Source organism: Oncorhynchus tshawytscha, linkage group LG03 (genome assembly GCF_018296145.1).
Source record: "Oncorhynchus tshawytscha isolate Ot180627B linkage group LG03, Otsh_v2.0, whole genome shotgun sequence".
In the NCBI taxonomy this organism is placed as follows: Eukaryota; Metazoa; Chordata; class Actinopteri; order Salmoniformes; family Salmonidae; genus Oncorhynchus; species Oncorhynchus tshawytscha.
This window is the reverse complement of record NC_056431.1, coordinates 25773068-25792068: the sequence shown is the minus strand read 5'-3', so window position 1 is coordinate 25792068 and position 19001 is coordinate 25773068. Positions and strand designations below refer to the sequence as shown.

The 19001-nt window shown below is 44.2% G+C and overlaps 1 protein-coding gene across 2 annotated transcripts; it reads left to right on the top strand.

The window, feature by feature from the left end:
* Positions 1-271: 271 nt before the first annotated feature.
* LOC112233295 (centrosomal protein of 85 kDa) lies at positions 272-17586 on the top strand. 2 transcript variants are annotated; one of them, XM_024400824.2, is made up of 13 exons: positions 272-405; positions 2272-2403; positions 7208-8010; positions 10925-11058; positions 11486-11603; positions 11746-11931; positions 12130-12282; positions 12573-12727; positions 12962-13079; positions 13211-13261; positions 14960-15067; positions 15382-15625; positions 16058-17586. In XM_024400824.2, exons 2-13 carry the CDS (start codon positions 2286-2288, stop codon positions 16219-16221), a joined length of 2352 nt encoding a protein of 783 aa, XP_024256592.1. In that variant the 5' UTR covers positions 272-405; positions 2272-2285; the 3' UTR covers positions 16222-17586. The 2 variants fall into 2 exon arrangements, with proteins under 2 accessions (XP_024256592.1, XP_024256600.1); XM_024400832.2 differs by lacking the exons at positions 272-405; positions 2272-2403 and adding an exon at positions 4342-4586.
* Positions 17587-19001: the final 1415 nt, after the last annotated feature.

Sequence of the window (19001 nt, the reverse complement as noted above, 5' to 3'; positions counted from 1 at the left end):
TACTTTCTGAAATGTTCATATGCGTTTCTTATGTTGTTTCCCAGGCCCACAATGCTGCAAAGACACATGAATGACTTCTGTTGTAATTTACTTGAGTCTCAAGACAACAAATTAAGTTGGTTTGCTCTATGTTCAATAATTCTACTGCATAATCTACAAATTCTATTATAATCAGATCTAGACAAATGGAACGTTCCCATGTCTTCATTCTATTTTAAAATGGGCGGGACTCTGAAGTTGCTAGCAGCTTGTGGTGTTGTTTGAGTCAAATCAGAGACGGTTAGCTAGCTAAACTCTAGAACAGCAGCTCTGGCAAAGGAGAACGATTTCTTGAGAGCGACCGAAATTACACATGTGCTAATCTCGGCACACTCAAGCCGTTCATTTTCAAGTATTGCAGAAAAGGTAGGTTTAGGTGACGGAAGTTCTGTTACGCTGTCGCCATGGGTTGCTAGCGTTACTGATAGCTAATGTTATGTCATTAACGCAACTTTGTTAGCTAGCTTGCGTTGTTATTTGTATTGAGCTAACGTTAGCTAGCTAATTTGCTAGGCTATGCAGCCGACTAACTTTTAGCTTTTTATTAAACAAACAAGCTAGATAACTAACAATCACAATTGACATGTAAGTTAGCCATCGACTTTATATTACAGTTGCGTTAGTTAGGTAGGTAGCTAGCAGTAGCTATCTCGTTAGTTCAAGTTGGGGTCCGTGGCTATTCTTCCCCCCCGCATTGAAGTTAACATTTTAAATGGTTAGGGTAGGGTTTAGTGAAAACACGTCCCAGGAATCCCGGATAGCACTGACCGTGTTCGCTTGGTAACGTTATTTAGCTGACCAATAGCTAACTGGCATAAGCTATATCTAGGTAGATGGTTAGCTACACAGATCTCGCTTTCTAACGCAATCAGAGCGAGGATCGTCTGTTTTCCAGTCATGTGGGCTAATTTCAACTGAACTATGGGATCTTCAGCAGATGCTATTGAGTGTTTCTGATACAACCGTGTAACATTCCCCTCGCCCCCTTGGCTCTTAAATTCAGTTTAGACTCTCTCACACCCCTCCATTAAACCACTCAAGCTCCGGTTATGTAATTTCGAGGTGTTTGTTCTTGCCAGCACAGATGGTCTGTGTTTGCCCAGAAATACTGTTCCTGTGGCTCTACTTTGTGGTCTCTTGAGCAATTGCTGGGTTATTATATAACAAGGGGGAGGGAAGGCTTGTGTTTTATATCTTCCTATACTGTTCTGCAGTTCACATTGCTTTAGAACAATCTGTGCTATTTGTTCACTCAAGGAGCACGTTCAGCAGGACACAACATTTTGAAACGCTCAGATGTAAATATAGTATGTAGAACATATTATGGCATTTCTATCTGCAACTGAAAGTGGCCCAGAATTTCACAATGTTCCTAATATCACTCTCCTTTCTTGACAGGTGACATTAATTTTTTTATTTAACTAGCCAAGCCAGTTAAGAACAAATTCTTATTTACAATGACTGCCTAGGAACAGTGGGTTAACTGCCTTGTTCAAGGACAGAAGGACAGATTTTTACCTTGGCAGCTCTGAGATTTGATTTAGCAACCTTTCGGTTACTGCCCCAACGCTCTAACCACTAGACTACATGCCTGACGCGAGTGGAATGACCACCTCACAGAGATACCTGTAGTCTAAGCTGACAGGTAAAGCTTCCCAGTCTAAACAGTTTGCGCCTATATTATGACATTTTGGTCTTTGGTAGGTTTTTTCCCCGGCTGTTTGTGCACACTATATATATATATTTAATTTATTATTATTATTTCTGTAGCAATTTCAAGTTTTGTAGCCAAAGTCTACACCCATTCGTTGGTGATCAGTCAACAGTACTACTCCTAGTAGGAGTGGGAACATGAAGTGTTTGTCAAACCACAAAAAAAAATATCTAAGATGTCCTCTGAAAAATCATCAAAATGAATGACAGTTTTCTTGATTTACCTTAGATGAATAGACTATTTTGAGTGTTTCTGGCAATGTTGTTGCTACGGTGGCTCAAGTGGGACAAACAACAATATTGCCTTTTTTTTTCTTAAGCAGGGGTCTTTAGGGAATATGAGAACACACTCGCTTCGCCTAACCAAGTTCTGCTAGGAGCAAACGGAACCTATTTAGCTATGAGGATGCCTTTAGACTCCATCAAAATGAAGAGGGGGGGATACCTGCTTGTCGTGAAATGCTATTAGTGTCACCTTGTGGATGATGGTTGTATTTTTCCCACATGTATGACTTTCAGCTGGGTTTCCTGACATGGAGTGGCAGACGCCAGCTGTGTCTGAGAAGTTCCAGAGCCGCTTTGGCCGCCGGCCTGGGACAGCGGACAGTGGGGACACGGGGCTAGGCGTCACCCCATCTGACAGCACAGAAGGTGAGAACGTTCACTCTTGCTCTGACTTCCTGGCGTGTACTACCATAACACCCATGCTTATTATGCAGCACGTGGTATAGCTCAGTTCTGTTACAGCCGTACACGGTACACACTGTTCTCTATGTTCGCCGTGGTGCGTAATGTTAGTTACACTGCTGAGTGCTGACTAGCTCACAATTTTAATGTCTAATAAAAGTTAGCTTTTTGTTCAGATCGACCTCTGTGAATGTCAATTTGAAATGCCTTAGTTCCAGAGATGCCAGACATTCATAGAGTTGGAAAACGATTATCAGGTGTATGAGGTGATTGTCAGGTTTATTGGCTTATCACAAAGCTGTTGTCAGATCAGCACAGATCAAGGTACGTGGTACTCGCTGGACTTACATTTAAGTCATTTTGCAGATGCTCTTATCCAGAGCGACTTACAGGAACAATTTGGCTGGGGGGGATTCGAACCAGTGGCCTTTCAGTGACTGGTCCAACACTCTTAACTGCTAGTCTACCTGCCGCCCTACCTACCGCCCTACCTACCATATCAACTTGAGAGCAGTCGATGGGAATGAAAAGGAGAAACCCACAGGAGGTTGCTGTTTCTCTCTGCGACTGTTATGTTTGGAACAAGGGGTCGGGGGTCAGCATCCTCTGTTGTTGAGAACAGCCTATTTATAAGCAGGGTGATGTGCTCAGGAGATTTACAAGGGGTAGATTATATTCCTTACCAGGTGGCTCTGCCAACCTAATTGAGGGATAGGGGGGATGGAATGCCAGGACTGGACAGCTAAATGGAAACACTGAACCCTTGCCCCCCTTCTTTGCTGAGTGATACATGTAATGCTCACAGATTAGCTGCACCCGACGGGGTTTAAATGAGAACATAATTTGGGAAGTACTAAGACTGGAAGTGAATGTACTGTCTGTATGCCCTATTGAAGGTGAGACTGGTGTGCTTTAGTAGTAGTGTGTGTGCCTGTGGTAAGCCTACTTGTGATTCTATAGTACATTTCCTAATAATTGGGCGTGAGTCCATTAAACTATTGTAATCACGCCATGCCATCTGCATTCACAATTGAACACCTAAAAGGAGAATTGCTTTTAACGAGACATTGCAACTGTCAAGCAAGCTAGTGCAGCTGATTTTCCCCCGTGCTGTAACTGATAACAGTGCTTAGCAACATGAGTCTTGACTCCCTTACTCCAGTCTAAACTGTCAAAGGAAGGGGTCAGTGTGGACATAGTGTCGTGTCAGAGAGTTCAAAGGTCAGTCTGACAGGTCATCCTTCATCGGCACTTATGTGTTGTTTTGGGGGCTCTGGATGAAGTTGTTTGGTCTTTGAATGCCCCTGATTGTATCCTACTATCCAATTGTCTATTTCTATTTGTGATAGATGTATGTTTCGGTCACAGTTATTCCGGTACTGCTGGAGTAGCATTTTATATTATATCTTTGCCGAATTAGGTTTTGAGTGAGTTTACCAACCATTACCTGCTGGAGAATTAACTCTCAACTTCAATTCCACATAGGCCTAGTTTGTTCTCCCTCAAAGCGTCGGAGCAGTTTGGACTTGTCCTAGCCAGACAGACTCATGAATCAGCCGAGCCTTGAGGGCACCTGAACGTTTAATTTGAAGAATGTTTTCACTGGAAGAGCCTCTGTCTTTGCCAGTTCCTTCCCGTTGTGTGCTCACTAATTGTTATTTTCCCCCTGCCATTGCTAAGCACGTCTCTGTTCAAAATGAGCCGTGTTTTTTGGGGAAGTTTTTTTTAGCCTCCCTCACTGTTTAGTCTCGCTTTTGGGGTGTACGAATGTGACGTACACGGGAAGGTGGGAGAGGGCTAGGTGCTTAAATAAGCAGCCAGCACGGATCACTCTGTAACCTGAGAGTGGGGCTATAAATACCCCTAACCTTTCCTGCCTGTGTCTGTTTGTGTGTGGTTGCTCCGAGCGCTGTACAGGGCAGCCTGGCTTGGTTATTCTCTAGGACAATACTCCCTGCTGTACAAGGCCTTCCTGCCTGCGACACTACACTGCTGTCAGCCTAGAACCTTCGAGCCTCCAGAAAAATGCATTGGAAGGAATTAGGCAACCGCATTAAACATCTTGCTGCTGCAGCTCACCCCTTCCACTGGGCTGTTAAATGTCACAGTTAATAAGACGTTTCTCCCAGTGTCGGAGTGAGTGCCAGGTGAGCAGTGCTGTCTGTTTCTCTTGAAATAGCTGTAAAGAAATGGGGCTTGTGTGTGGGGTCTGCTGTCACACAGGCCCAGTTGTTTTTTACTAGTTTACCAGTGCTTTAAACGCTGATGTTTCTTCATTTGAGAACCAATGTGTCTAACGGTTTCTATTTCAAAATATTGCTCTGTAGCCGTTATCGCACAATCAAAATGAGGTGCTTCTTTGGTGTGTAGTCTCACGATCTGAGGTTAGGCTATTTGCCTGTCTGTTCTTGTATGTGGTAAGGAGGCTGCAATGGGTTTCTCGGTTTGTGAATGAATGGTCTTTCTGTTGGCAATGAAATAAAATCAAACACGACTGTCTCTAAGGTTTATTTGAATTAGTCGCTGCCCTTTTTAAATGCATTGGGATGGACCAGGGATGACCCCTAAGACGCATGTTCTAGACCTGTTACTTTTAAGTTTGTTTTAAAATTGTTGCAACCCCTATTACTAGCCTGTTCAACCTCTTTTGTATCGTCTGAGATTCCCAAAGATTGGAAAGCTGCTGAGGTCATCCCCCTCTTCAAAGGGGGTAACACTCTAGACCCAAACTGCTACAGACCTATATCTGTCTTTCTAAGGTCTTCGAAAGCGAAGTTAACAAACAGATTACCGACCATTTCGATTCCCACCGTACCTTCTCCGCTATGCAATCTGGTTTCAGAGCTGGTCATGGGTGCACCTCAGCCACGATCAAGGTTCTAAACGACATCATAACCGCCGTCGATAAGAGACATTACTGTGCAGCCGTATTCATCGACCTGGCCAAGGCTTTTGACTCTGTCAATCACCACATTCTTATTGGCAGACTCTACAGCCTTGGTTTATCAACTACTTCTCAGACAGTTCAGTGTGTCAAATCGGAGGGCCTGTTGTCCAGACCTCTGACAGTCTCTATGGGGTTGCCACAGGGTTCAATCCTCGGGCCGACTCTCTTCTCTGTGTACATCAATGATGTTGCTCTTGCTGCTGGTGATTTTCTGATACCTTTACGCAGACGACACCATTCTGTATACTTCTGTATACCCCTCTCTGGACACTGTTAACTAACCTCCAGACAAGCTTCAATGCCATACAACTCTCATTCTGTGGCCTCCAACTGCTCTTAAATGCAAGTAAAACTAAATGCATGCTATTCAACCAATCACTGCCCGCACCTGCTCGCCTGTCCAGCATCACTACTCTGGACGGCTCTGACTTAGAATACGTGGACAACTACAAATACCTAAGTGTCTGGCTAGACTTTAAACTCCTTCCAGACTCACATTAAGCATCTCCAATCCAAAATTATATCTAGAATCGGCTTCCTATATCGCAACAAAGCATCCTTCACTCATGCTGCCAAACATACGCTCGTAAAACTGACCATCCTACCGATCCTCGGCTTCGGTGATGCCATCTATAAAACAGCCTCCAACACTCTACTCAGCAAACTGGATGCAGTTTATCACAGTGCCATCCGTTTTGTCACCAAAGCCCCATACGCTACCCATCATTGCGACCTGTACGCTCTCGTTGGTTGGCCCTAGCTTCATACTCGTCGCCAAACCCACTGGCTACAGGTTATCTACAAGTCTCTGCTCGGTAAAGCCCTGCCTTATCTCAGCTCACTGGTCACCATAGCAGCACCCACTCGTAGCATGCGCTCCAGCAGGTATATCTCACTGGTCACCCCCAAAGCCAATTCCTCCTTAGGTTGTCTTTCCTTCCAGTTCTCTGCCTCCAATGACTGGAACGTACTGCAAAAATCTCTGAAGCTGGAGACTCACATCTCCCTCACTAGCTTTAAGCGCCAGCTGTCAGACCAGCTCACAGACCACTGCACCTGTACATAGATGGGCTGTTTACAGATGGGCTATCTACCTACCTCATCCCCATACTGTATTTATTTATTTATCTTGCTCCTTTGCACCCCAGTATCTCTACTTGCACATTCATCTTCTGCACATCTACCATTCCAGTGTGTAATTTCTATATTGTAATTACTTCGCCACCATGGCCTATTTATTGCCTTAACTCCCTTATCTTACCTCATTTGCACTCAATGTATATAGACTTTTCTTTTGTTCTACTGTGTTATTGACTGTTTTGTTTATTCCATATGTAACTCTGGTGTTGTATGTGTCGAATTGCTATGCTTTATCTTGGCCAGGTCGCAGTTGTAAATGAGAACTTGTTCTCAACTAGCCTACCTGGTTAAATAAAGGTGAAATAAATCAAATAAAGTTGAGTTGGCTAAGGTCTACTTACTAGGTCTGTCAGCACTAGTGGTGTCACCTGACAGGCAAAGTCGGCCACCCACTGACCCCAGTCACGGTGTGTAGTATGCTTTACATCACCATCTGAAAATAGTGTGGCTGGTATTGGGTAGGTACATCATACCAGCTCTCTGTAAAGGAGTCTTAAGCCAGAGATTGTTTGGAGAAAGGAAGAGTTGTAGTCTAAGGCCATTCACGGAATTCAATGCCACCCGAGTGGCAGTTTTGTTCACCACTTCCCAGTGAAAGCAATGTAACTTTTATTGTTACTGAATGAATGCTGCTTCAAATTCGTAACCAAATCCAACGGTTCCTTTCTTTTACCCCTACAGATTTCTGCAGTTCCAGCAGCAGCCCCTCGTTCCAGCCCATCCGCAGCCAGATTCCCATCCCCACTGCCCATGTCATGCCTTCCACGGCCGGACCACCGGCCTCCAAGCCCCAGCCCTGTTCCCAAGAAGATTCCCAGGCTTCTGCCGAGGCACACAGGCCCTCCTCGGGCTCCCGAACCTCCAGTGGAACCTCCAGCTCGAAGTCGTCCTCCCTCTCCAAATCAGCCTCTTCCCCCAACCTGGACATGACACAAGACGGCATGGGGGGAGCTGACCCCGCCGGACCCAAGCCAGACTGCTTGAGCCGCTATCGCAGCCTCGTGAACGGACTAGACCACTCTTTGTTCCCCTCGGGGGACCACTCTTGCATGGAAGAGGGCCAGAGGTTCGACATGCCTGCCATGGAGCCCACAATGAACCAATCTGCCCTGCTGGCAGGCTACTGCCCCGACGTCCGACTCAGGCTCCAGATGACCAGCCTGGGGGTGACTCCCGAGTGCAGCGGAGAAGCCTACAGGGGTTCCATGGAGCACTCGTACAAGGCTCTCCCCGAGACAAGGCCAGGGGTCCCCGGAGCTCCAGACCCCTACAGCCAGAGAAGCAGCCAGCCCGGTGGAACTGTGGCTGGGTCAGCAGGTGTGTACCCCAGCTCTCTGTATCTGCAGACCCAGGCTCTGTTGAGGGAGGCCAAGGCCTATGAACCCATGCTGCAGGAGAGATGCAGCGAGCTGCTCAGCTGGCAGCAGCAACAGCAGCACAAGCAGCAGCTGGAGAGTCTCCGTGTTCAAGTGGAGCAGATGCAGGTGAGCTGAGCATTTAGACGTAAGAACAGCTAGCGTAAGACTGACCCATTTCACTCTGGAGTACACATGTAGTTCACATTAGACCTGATCACAATTCTCATGTTAGGACAACCGAAAACATTTTAAGTGAGTAAAGTGGTTGAATGTTGCCAGATTTAGAGAAGATGGCTTCCTTTTTTAAATTGTTGTATTTATTTTAGCTTAGCTTTAATATTGTAGCTTCTATCAGTGTAATTGTCTGCATCACTTCCAATCCCCCATATATTTTTTTGCATATACATACTGTCGTGTCATTGGCATCCGTAAAACTGAAGACTTATTTATCAAATAACTCTCTGTAATTATTATTACACGATTAAACTGATTAATCATGTAACTGTAATTAACTAGGAAGTCGGGGCACCAAGGAAAATATTCAGATTATAAAGTTATATTTTTCCTAATATAACTTTCAAATATTTTGATATCTGATCACTTAGTCTTCTGATTAATGAATTATTATTTACCTCATGTTAGTCTCATTCCAAATGTCGTAAATTGTTGGTTATCTGCACGAACCCAGTCTTCACCGAGTCATCCATACATCAATTGTCTTAAAATCATTTATTTACTAAGTAATTCACAGAAATGCATCCCACAAACAAACAAAATAGATATTTTTACAAAGAAATGATAGGGGGATGTGCCCTAGTGGGCTAAACCGGTATGGCGGCTTGTTAGACAGTGATAATTATAACAATTGAAATGATAATCCTTTGCACATGAAAACTCACTCATTCGGGAACAATTGCAATCAATATATTTATGCTCAGTGAGTCGTCGGGGTCTCTGTTGAAAAGTTTGTTTCTGTTGGAGAGTCTGTCCTCTCTCGCTCTCTGTGTGTGAATGACATTTCACAAAATTGTACCAAACGGACCAGTTCGTAGCTGGATTCTTCACCGATCTTTTATACATTCTCCAGAACATAAATACTGTTCGGACCTCCAGTTCTGTGTGGTGGAAGAAATTCCTTTTTTCTCTCTGAAAACTCACGTTCTCTCTATACTGTGGCCATGAGGAGATCATCTCCTCCAGGAATTTACAACCTGAGGTCGCAGCAGCCTGAGTGTAGGAGACAGAGGGTGATGGTGCTCACTGTACCCAAAGAGGGCAACGTCATGACAATACACACACACTACCAGTTAGAAGTTTGGACACTTACTCAAGGGTTTTTATTTATTTTCTACATTGTAGAATAATAGTGATGACATCAAAATGGAATAACACATGCAATCATGTAGTAACCAAAAGTGTTAAACAAATCAAAATATATTTTATATTTGAGTTTCTTCAATGTAGCCACCTTTTGCCTTCATGACAGCTTTGTACACCCTTGGCATTCTCTCAAACAGCTTCACCTGGTATGCTTTTCCAACAGTCTTGAAGAAGTTCCCACATGCTGAGCACTTGTTGGCTACTTCTCCTTCACTCTGCGGTCCAACTCATCCCAAACCATCTCAATTGGGTTGAGGTCAGGTGATTGTGGAGGCCAGGTCATGTGATGCAGCACTCAATCACTCTCCTTCTTGGTCAAATAGCCCTTACACAGCCTGGAGGTGTGTTGGGCCATTGTCTTGTTGAAAAATGAAATTATAGTCCCACTAAGCACAAACCAGATAGGATGGCATATAGCTGCAGAATGCTGTGGCAGCCATGCTGGTTAAGTGTTCCTTGAATTCTGAATAAATCACTGACAGTGTCACCAGCAAAGCACCATCACACCTCCTCCTCAATGCTTCACGGTGGGAACTACCCATGCGGAGATCATCCATTCACATACTCTGCATCTCACAAAGACACGGGGGTTGGAACCAAAAATCGCACATTTTGACCAAAGGACAGATTTCCACTGGTCTAATGTCTAATTCTCGTGCTTCTTGGCCCAAGCACGTCTCTTCTTTATTATTGGTGTCCTTCAGTAAAAAATAAAGAGAAACCCTTGAATGATTAGGTGTCAACTTTTGACTGGTAATATATATATATCACACACACACACAGTGGTGTAAAAATCCTTTAAAGTACTACTTAAGTAGCTTTTTGGGGTATCTGTAGTTCTGTACTTTACTTTACTTTTTTATATCTTTCACAACTTCTACTTTTACTTCACTACATTCTTAAAGAAAATTGTGCTTTTTACTCCAAACATTTTCCCTGACACCTAAAAGTACTTGTTACATTTTGACAGGAAATGGTCAAATTCACGCACTTATCAAGAGAACATCCCTGTTCATCCCTACTACCTCTGATCTGGCGGACTCACTAAACACATGTTTTCTTTGTAAATGAATGTGTTGTGCCCCTGGCTATCCATAAACAAAGAATTGTGCTGTTTGGTTTACATAAAATAAGGAATATTGAAATTAATACTTTTACTTTTGATACTTAAAATATTTGGTTCTAAATATACTTTACTCAAGTAGTACTGGGTGACTTTTACTTGAGTCATTTTCTATAAAGGAATCTTTACTTTTACTACAGTGACTTGTGTACTTTTTCCACGTTTGTGTGTATTTATTACCCTACCACCCCTCCCCCAACTGGAGCAAATTAGTGAACAACAACGCTTAGACCCTGTATTTCCAGCTTATACATACTATATATATTTTATGGACACAATTCTAGTTTGTTTCTAGTTCTGATGTCCATCTGTTTTGATTTCTATTTGCCATATCTTTCAAACTGCTCTTTCCAAAAAGTTCTTAACCTATATATGTTTTACAGGCACAGTATGTTTTACATTTTAGTTATCTTGCTATTAGTTGTTATTAGTCACAACCTTCAGCTACATTCAAACCCTCCTTGGTTATAAGGCTGTTGGGTATTCTTTATAGTTGAGTCGGACATCGGACATGTCCAATACATTGTGTGTGTGCAGATGATGACTGCTGGAGTGGGCCAGTACCCTGCTCTCTACTCCACCTCCTCCATGCCACCAGAGACCAGGAAGTGGGAGGCGGCGATCAAAGCCAACGAGAGCATTCTGAAGGAGAAGGAGCTCGTCATCGAGAGGTACACGCCTATTACTTCAGATTGAAAATGTTAACCAAACTCACTTCGGCCTTGCTTGAACAAAATAATCAGGTGCGCGACTGCTGGATAATCCCAAGTATTCCTTACCCCAGGACACTGCAACTGGTGACTATCCAGGAAAAAAAAGGAAAAAGTGCCTGCGTTGATCTGTCTTTTGGGGGGGAGGGGGGGTGACAAACAGGCTTATGTTCTGGCGTAGCGCGCCTTTATCAGAGCCTTGGGTAGGCTGAAAGTAATCTCTGATCCATGAAGACGCTCCTTTAAAGTGTCCTGGGGTGAGGGATATCTAATAACCTACCTGGAAAAAAACTAATATTTTCTATACACTTCCAGCGGGCTGTGTCAGGGGAAGTGTGTGTGGTATCTGACCATGTCACTGGTGGTTTACTCTGTGCTGTGTTTGTAGACAGAAGCAGCAGATGTCTCAGCTGGAGCAGCGGCTGCGGGAGAGCGAGCTGCAGGTCCACGGGGCCCTGCTCGGCCGCGGCGCTCCGTACGGCGATATGTGTCTGCTCCGACTGCAGGTGAGCGAGCGGCGCACACTCGCACATCCTTTTACATTTTGTCATTTAGCAGACTCTCTTATCCAGAGGCCCACACACACTTCATGGAGCTGAAACTGCATGACCACGGATGACCTCGAAGTCTTTCCTGTGTGCCTTCCAGGAGGCTCAGAGGGAGAATGCCTTCCTGCGGGCCCAGTTTGCAGAGCGCGGTGACTGCGCCGCCCAGGAGAAAGCGGAGGCAGAGCGCCGCCTCGGTGCCGTGGAGGCGGAGACGCGGCGCCTGAACGATGCGCTGAGGGAGACCAGCGAGAGGCACGCCGAGGAGCTGAAGAAGCAGGAGGAGAGGGTGAGAAGTCTGGCCACAACATCACACTGCTACATTGATAGTCCAGTTGCTAATTACATAAACTGATTCCCTTTTCGAATTGCATAACGTCACAGTTATTTCATGCGACTTAGTAACTAGGTGTCGTGTTGCAGTCAGGGAATTTTTCTATTTATAAAAAGTGACCGTTATTCCATACTTAACGTTGCGCGTGTGTAGATTCGCAGCCGGGACAAGCACATCAACAGCCTGAAGAAGAAGTGCCAGAAGGAGGCAGAGCAGAACCGAGAGAAGCAGCAGCGCATCGAGACTCTGGAGCGCTACCTCGCTGACCTGCCCACTATGGAGGACTACCAGGGCCAGAGCAAACAGGTCAAAACCAGCACAGACTGCATTAAACACACACATACCTTCATCTCACTCAACACAACTACGTTCTACCTCATCAAAATGACTGGGTGTTTATGGTCACGTTCCAGGTCGTCTTTTTATTGCCGTCTGGCGATTTTAAAAAATAAAAAAACGTTTGATTTTATTTTTATTATTTTTATTTTTTGTGTGTGTTCACTGTCTGTCTCATTAATAAGATGTATAAATCGTCTGATTTGCCACACGCGAGCGGGCCGTGAGTTTAGTGCTGACGTGTGTGTTGTGTGTTTTAGCTGTTGGAGGCGGAGCAGCGGGCGTCCCAGCTGCAGGGCCGGGTCAGAGAGCTGGAGGTGTGTCTGGAGGAGGGTCGCACACACACCCGGGAGAAGGACACCCAGCTGGAGGAGCAGAGACGCAGGGAGAGGGAGCTGCTCACCACTGTCACCAGGTACACACACACACACCAATCTAAACTCGACGCTATGGTTAGAAAAGAGCAAACTCTCTGAGCTATCCAACCAGGGCCAAGTATTTTACTACCCCACACACAGCTTTACACTCATTCTGAAATGATTGCATTCCAGGTGTGCATGCACACTGATTTTAACATGCACGCCTACTCGTATAACCTACGCTGTATGTATAATGACCCATTTTGGTCATTTGTTTTTGTGTGTGTCAGTTTACAAGAGCGGGTGCAGGAGGGCTTGGAGGACGGGGCAAGGTTACCCTCCCTGGATGTGGAAATACTCAGAGGGGAGAACAGCAGCCTGAGAGAAGAACAGCAGAGACTTAAAAAGGTCAGTCTTTTCATCTGGTTCCTTCCTTACATTGACATTTTCACCCGGTACATTACATTGTGAAATGTTTCTCTGCTTTTTGTGGTTGTCGTCTCATGCTGGTTCTAAAACGTTCTTCTCTTCTTGTCCAGGTCCTAGAGAAGCAGCTGAGGGTGATGGAGAAACTGGGCGCCCAGATCGTAGTACGTGATACGAATTCAATCAGTTCACACCTCGGATGATACAGTGGGGCAAAAAAGTATTTAGTCAGCCACCAATTGTGCAAGTTCTCCCACTTAAAAATAGAGAGACCTGTAATTTTCATCATAGGTACACTTCAACTATGACAGACAAAATGAGAAAAACAAATCCAGAAAATCACATTTGAAGGATTTTTAATGAATTTATTTGCAAATTAAGGTGGAAAATAAGTATTTGGTCACCTACAAACAAGCAAGATTTCTGGCTCTCACAGACCTGTAACTTCTTCTTCTTTAAGAGGCTCCTCTGTCCTCCACTCGTTACCTGTTTTAATGGCACCTGTTTGAACTTGTTATCAGTATAAAAGACACCTGTCCACAACCTCAAACAGTCACACTCCAATCTCCACTATGGCCAAGACCAAAGAGCTGTCAAAGGACACCAGAAACACAATTGTATACCTGCACCAGGCTGGGAAGACTGAATCTGCAATAGGTAAGCAGCTTGGTTTGAAGAAATCGACTGTGGGAGCAATTATTAGGAAATGGAAGACATACAAGACCACTGATAATCTCCCTCGATCTGGGGCTCCACGCAAGATCTCACCCCGTGGGGTCAAAATGATCACAAGAACGGTGAGCAAAAATCCCAGAACCACACGGGGGGACCTAGTGAATGACCTGCAGAGAGCTGGGACCAAAGTGTAACAGCCTACCATCAGTAACACACTATGCCGCCAGGGACTCAAATCTTGCAGTGCCAGACGTGTCCCCCTGCTTAAGCCAATACAAGTCCAGGCCCGTCTGATGTTTGCTAGAGAGCATTTGGATGATCCAGAAGAAGATTGGGAGAATGTCATATGGTAAGATGAAACCAAAATATAACTTTTTGGTAAAAACTCAACTCGTCGTGTTTGGAGGAGAAAGAATGCTGAGTTGCATCCAAAGAACACCATACCTACTGTGAAGCATGGGGGTGGAAACATCCTGCTTTGGGGCTGTTTTTCTGCAAAGGGACCAGGACGACTGATCCGTGTAAAGGAAAGAATGAATGGGGCCATGTATCATGAGATTTTGAGTGAAAACCTCCCATCAGCAAGGGCATTGAAGATGAAACGTGGCTGGGTCTTTCAGCATGACAATGATCCCAAACACACCGCCCGGGCAACAAAGGAGAGGCTTCGTAAGAAGCATTTCAAGGTCCTGGAGTGGCCTAGCCAGTCTCCAGATCTCAACCCCATAGAAAATCTTTGGAGGGAGTTGAAAGTCCGTGTTGCCCAGCAACAGCCCCAAAACATCACTGCTCTAGAGGAGATCTGCATGGAGGAATGGGCCAAAATACCAGCAACAGTGTGAAAACCTTGTGAAGACTTACAGAAAACGTTTGACCTCTGTCATTGCCAACAAAGGGTATATAACAAAGTATTGAGAAACTTTATTTATTGACCAAATACTTATTTTCCACCATAATTTGCAAATTCATTAAAAATCCTACAATGTGATTTTCTGAAATGTTTTCTCATTTTGTCTGTCATAGTTGAAGTGTACCTATGATGAAAATTACTGGCATCTCATTTTAAGTGGGAGAACTTGCACAATTGGTGGCTGACTAAATACTTTTTTGCCCTACTGTATCTCTGAGTAACCAAATGGACTTAGTAGCCATGCCTAACCAATGTCCAACCTCTGACCTGTCTGTAGACCCTGGAGGAGCAGGTGTCTCAGGAGGAGAGCAGCTCCCATGCTATGAGAGAGGAGGTTTGTTCTAAAGAGCAGGGGCTGCTCCAGCTCCGCACAGCCATGAAGGAGGTGAGATGGTAGGACAGGACTACACGGCTACTGGAAATAATGCTCTGCTCCATGTTCTGATGGGGAATCCTCTTGAGAGCCCCAGAGTTCATGTTCTGTCCTAATGCATAAAATGATGAACTGGACAGTAGGTTCAATTTCAATAGTTATTCATTAACCATGACATTTTGGGGTGCTGGAACTGTCCATTGTATTTTACATGGAGTATCTATGACGATTCTCCAGCACCCAACAATTTTAGGTGTAGAAACACTGAGTTGAATATGTTGCCTATTTCTGTCATTCTTAACGGTGTTTTCTCTGCGTATTCCCAGCTGTCGGCCCAGAACCAGGAACTAATGGAGCAGAACCTGACCCTCCATGAGCGTCTGGAGGACTCGGAGAGGGTGAACCTGGACAGGACGTCGTCCTCGCTGCGGCCGGCCGGGGCCCGCCTCACCCAGCGTCTCCACGGGGAGATGGCCTCGTGCCTCTGCGACCTGCGCTCCCTCTGCAACGTCCTGACCCAGCGGTCACAGGGCCGAGACCCCAACCTCTCGCTGCTGCTTGGCATTACATGTGAGTGATGGCCACTGCAGGGTTTAGTAGCATTAAAAGAAGGCTGCCGCTATTTTTCACTTAATCCTGAAACGCTGATCAGTTGTAGCTTGAATGTTGTCGCCACAGAATACTTCCAGCGTTGTAATACGTTGTCGCCCTACGTCATACTTCCAGGTCTGTCACTTATCTTTTGAATGGGCTTGATTGTATCATCAATTTCCTGAAAGTGTTTGGTGTGTGTGTGTGTTTTTTTTTTGGGGGGGAGATTGATGAATTTACTTCAGCCAGATGACTTATGTTCTTGTGCTGGAAACCATATGCTCTACATTTTTGCCCGTTGAAGACCATTCAAAAAGCCTAAAGTTAAAAAACGACACGGCTCCATTCTGAAGAGAAGAAAAAAAATAATAACTTTCATAGTGTGTAGTAACTGTTTCTTCTTCACCCCAGCTCCCCCGCCCATGGCAGAGCAGGTGGAGGATTGGCTGAGTCCTGAGGTCCTCCAGAGGAAGTTGACAGAAGCCCAGCAGCTGCGTCGTGACGTGGAAGAGCTCCGCACCACCGTCTCAGACCGCTACGCCCAGGACATGGGAGAGAACTGCATTACCCAGTAGCCCCAGCTGCTAGCCGGTCTCTAAAACAGACTGAACCATCAGGCTAATTGGTTAAGGCTTCCATGTTGGCCTTGCTTCTTCCATACTCCATTGAGTATGAAATGGAATCTCATGTTGGCCCATTGGGGACGGAATCCTTGATCAGGTCATGCATTTCAGTCAAAGGGCTTATGGTGAAAGAGCTGTTCTCAAACCAGTGTGTTTTTTTTGTTTTTATCAATGTTTTACTGATACATTTGTTTCTTTGTGTTGTCAGAGGCCCTCCCTTTTTTTTATGACACACATGGATGGGGTTGTTGTCTTTTTCAATAAATAACACTATTTTATTATTTTAATCTTCCCTCTGGGGAAATAATGTTGGATGTGGTTGACAATCAACTGAAAATATTTAAATCTGTTTTTGAGTGATTCAACAGGAAATGTTACTAACCCACATTTTTATTTTTTATTTAATGGCGTATTTGTAGCATCTGACTCTGGCATGTGGGTGGCTTTTAACAGTGGTAGGGCTAATACTGAAAAGACATTGTCAGCCTTATAACAGAGATACTGTTCAGAGACCTCTGTCCGTCTGTAAATTATGATTTTATTTTAATGTTAGCAGATGTTTCTCTCAGGTAGTGGGCTTGCTTTGATGTTCAATCGTGCCTGTCTGTGCTTTTGCTGCCATCACCATGCAAGCCAATTTACTCCCAGGCAAATTTGCTAGTGGCTTTCTTTCTCTCAACTTTACTCATTTTTGGTGTTTCAGCCGACAGAGCAACTCAATACATTCCTTAAACATTGCTTCATGGGTTGTCCTCGAAGAAGATATGTCAAAGCTAGTTATGGGGGATAATGGTCTGTGACGATGTGGACTGAAGCCATTTTTACACACTCAACAGTATTTGTGGGACTGGTTGTTATGGGTCTGTTTACTCTTGCAGAGCAACATACTGTAATCTAACAGGTGAGTCCCTGTGCCTACTTTGTCCTGATACACTGTTCACTTTGGTGCCCTCATCTGTACTAGCAAAATGCTATCTAATAGCAAGACATGTTTGGTTTGAAATGAATAACATAACTAATGGTTGTCAGAATTTTGTCATCAAAAAAATGTGACATGACTGACCACAAACTTTATTCTAGTTTGTTTCAGTGGTCGAAGAGCAAAAAGAGTTCATTTATTGCTGGAATGTCACGTCAAATGCTTTCCTTCAGTTGACGAACATCATGACACTAACTTGGGACAGACTTGTCTAGATGAGACTGAGTTCTCATTTGAGCTTGAACAAAGTTAGACAACTTGCCTTATGTCATATTTTTATATTGAATTTATCCTTAATTGTATTTACACTGAAATAAAGTTTGTTTTCAATAAGTTGGCTTGGCGATCTCCACATGGTGAATTGTAATTTACTTGTTTTAAAATCTTTCCATTTTAAATGGTTCGAGGTGAATTATCAGCATCAATAATTATTGCAAGTATTCCTATGGAAATTAGGATTTTTCCCATGTCATGATGATCCTGAAAAGGATAGTTCTGTATGCACGTGTTGGCACCCCCTAGTGTGGCATCCCTATGAGATCTGAATATACATGATTATGAAAGTCAATACAGTATTTTATAACCACGAGGAGAGCAACAGGGCGATTGTTGTTCTGTCATTGAGGTGGGCCTGGCCTAGTCCTGAGCAGCAGAGCAGCATTGGGAGTGAGCCCACAGGAGAGGAGTGTCAGTCCTCACTGTACCAGCGCTGTGGGAACGCACTGATGATGTCATATGCTGGGGCATCTGTCCATCTGAAGTTATGAGGGGGAGAGTTGATAGTGATGGCACAGGACTGGGCTTTCATAACATGTCAAACAGACGGATGTGACTTAGTTCTGGTATACAGATTGTCACTGATCATTTGGACAAATTGCGATTTCCCCAGTTAGAAGAGTGGATACTTCACTAGCCTCGTTGGTACATTTTCTAGCACGTCTCCCCTGAGAGTATTTTTTTTTTCAATGTAGTAGGTGGATCAGCTTTAATATTGCAAATAGAAGCCACAATCAATGTAATTGTCTACATTTACTTTGGGAAAAAAAATATATATATATATATATATAATACATATTACCAGCCAAAAGTTTGGACACTTACTCATTCAAGAGTTTCTTTATTTTGATTTTTTTTACATTGCAGAATAATAGTGAAGACCAACTATGGAATCACATAATCAAAAAGTGTTAAACAAATACAAATATATTTTATATTCTTCAAAGTACCCTTTGTGTTGATGACAGCATTGCACACACTTGGCATTCTCTCAACTTCATAGACTTGTGCATCCAATCATGAGAAAGGGTATTTAAGGTGGCCAATTGCAAGTTGTTCTCTTTGACTCTCCTCTGAAGAGTGGCAATATGGGGGCCTCAAAACAACTCTCAAATGACCTGAAAACAAAGATTGTTTAACATTATGGTTTAGAGGAAGGCTACAAAAAGCTATCACAGAGATTTAAGCTGTCAGTGTCCACTGTGAGGAACATAGTGAGGAAATGGAAGACCACAGGCACAGTTCTTGTTAAGGCCAGAAGTGGCAGGCCAAGTAAAATCTCAGAGAGGCGAAGGATGGTGAGAACGGTCAAAAACAGACCACCTCCAAAGACCTACAACATCATCTTGCTGCCGATGGTGTCACTGCATCGTTCAACAATTCAGTGCACTTTGCACAAGGAGAAGCTGTATGGGAGAGTGATGCGGAAGAAGCCTTTTCTGCACACACGCCACAGAGTCGCTTGAGGTATGCAAAC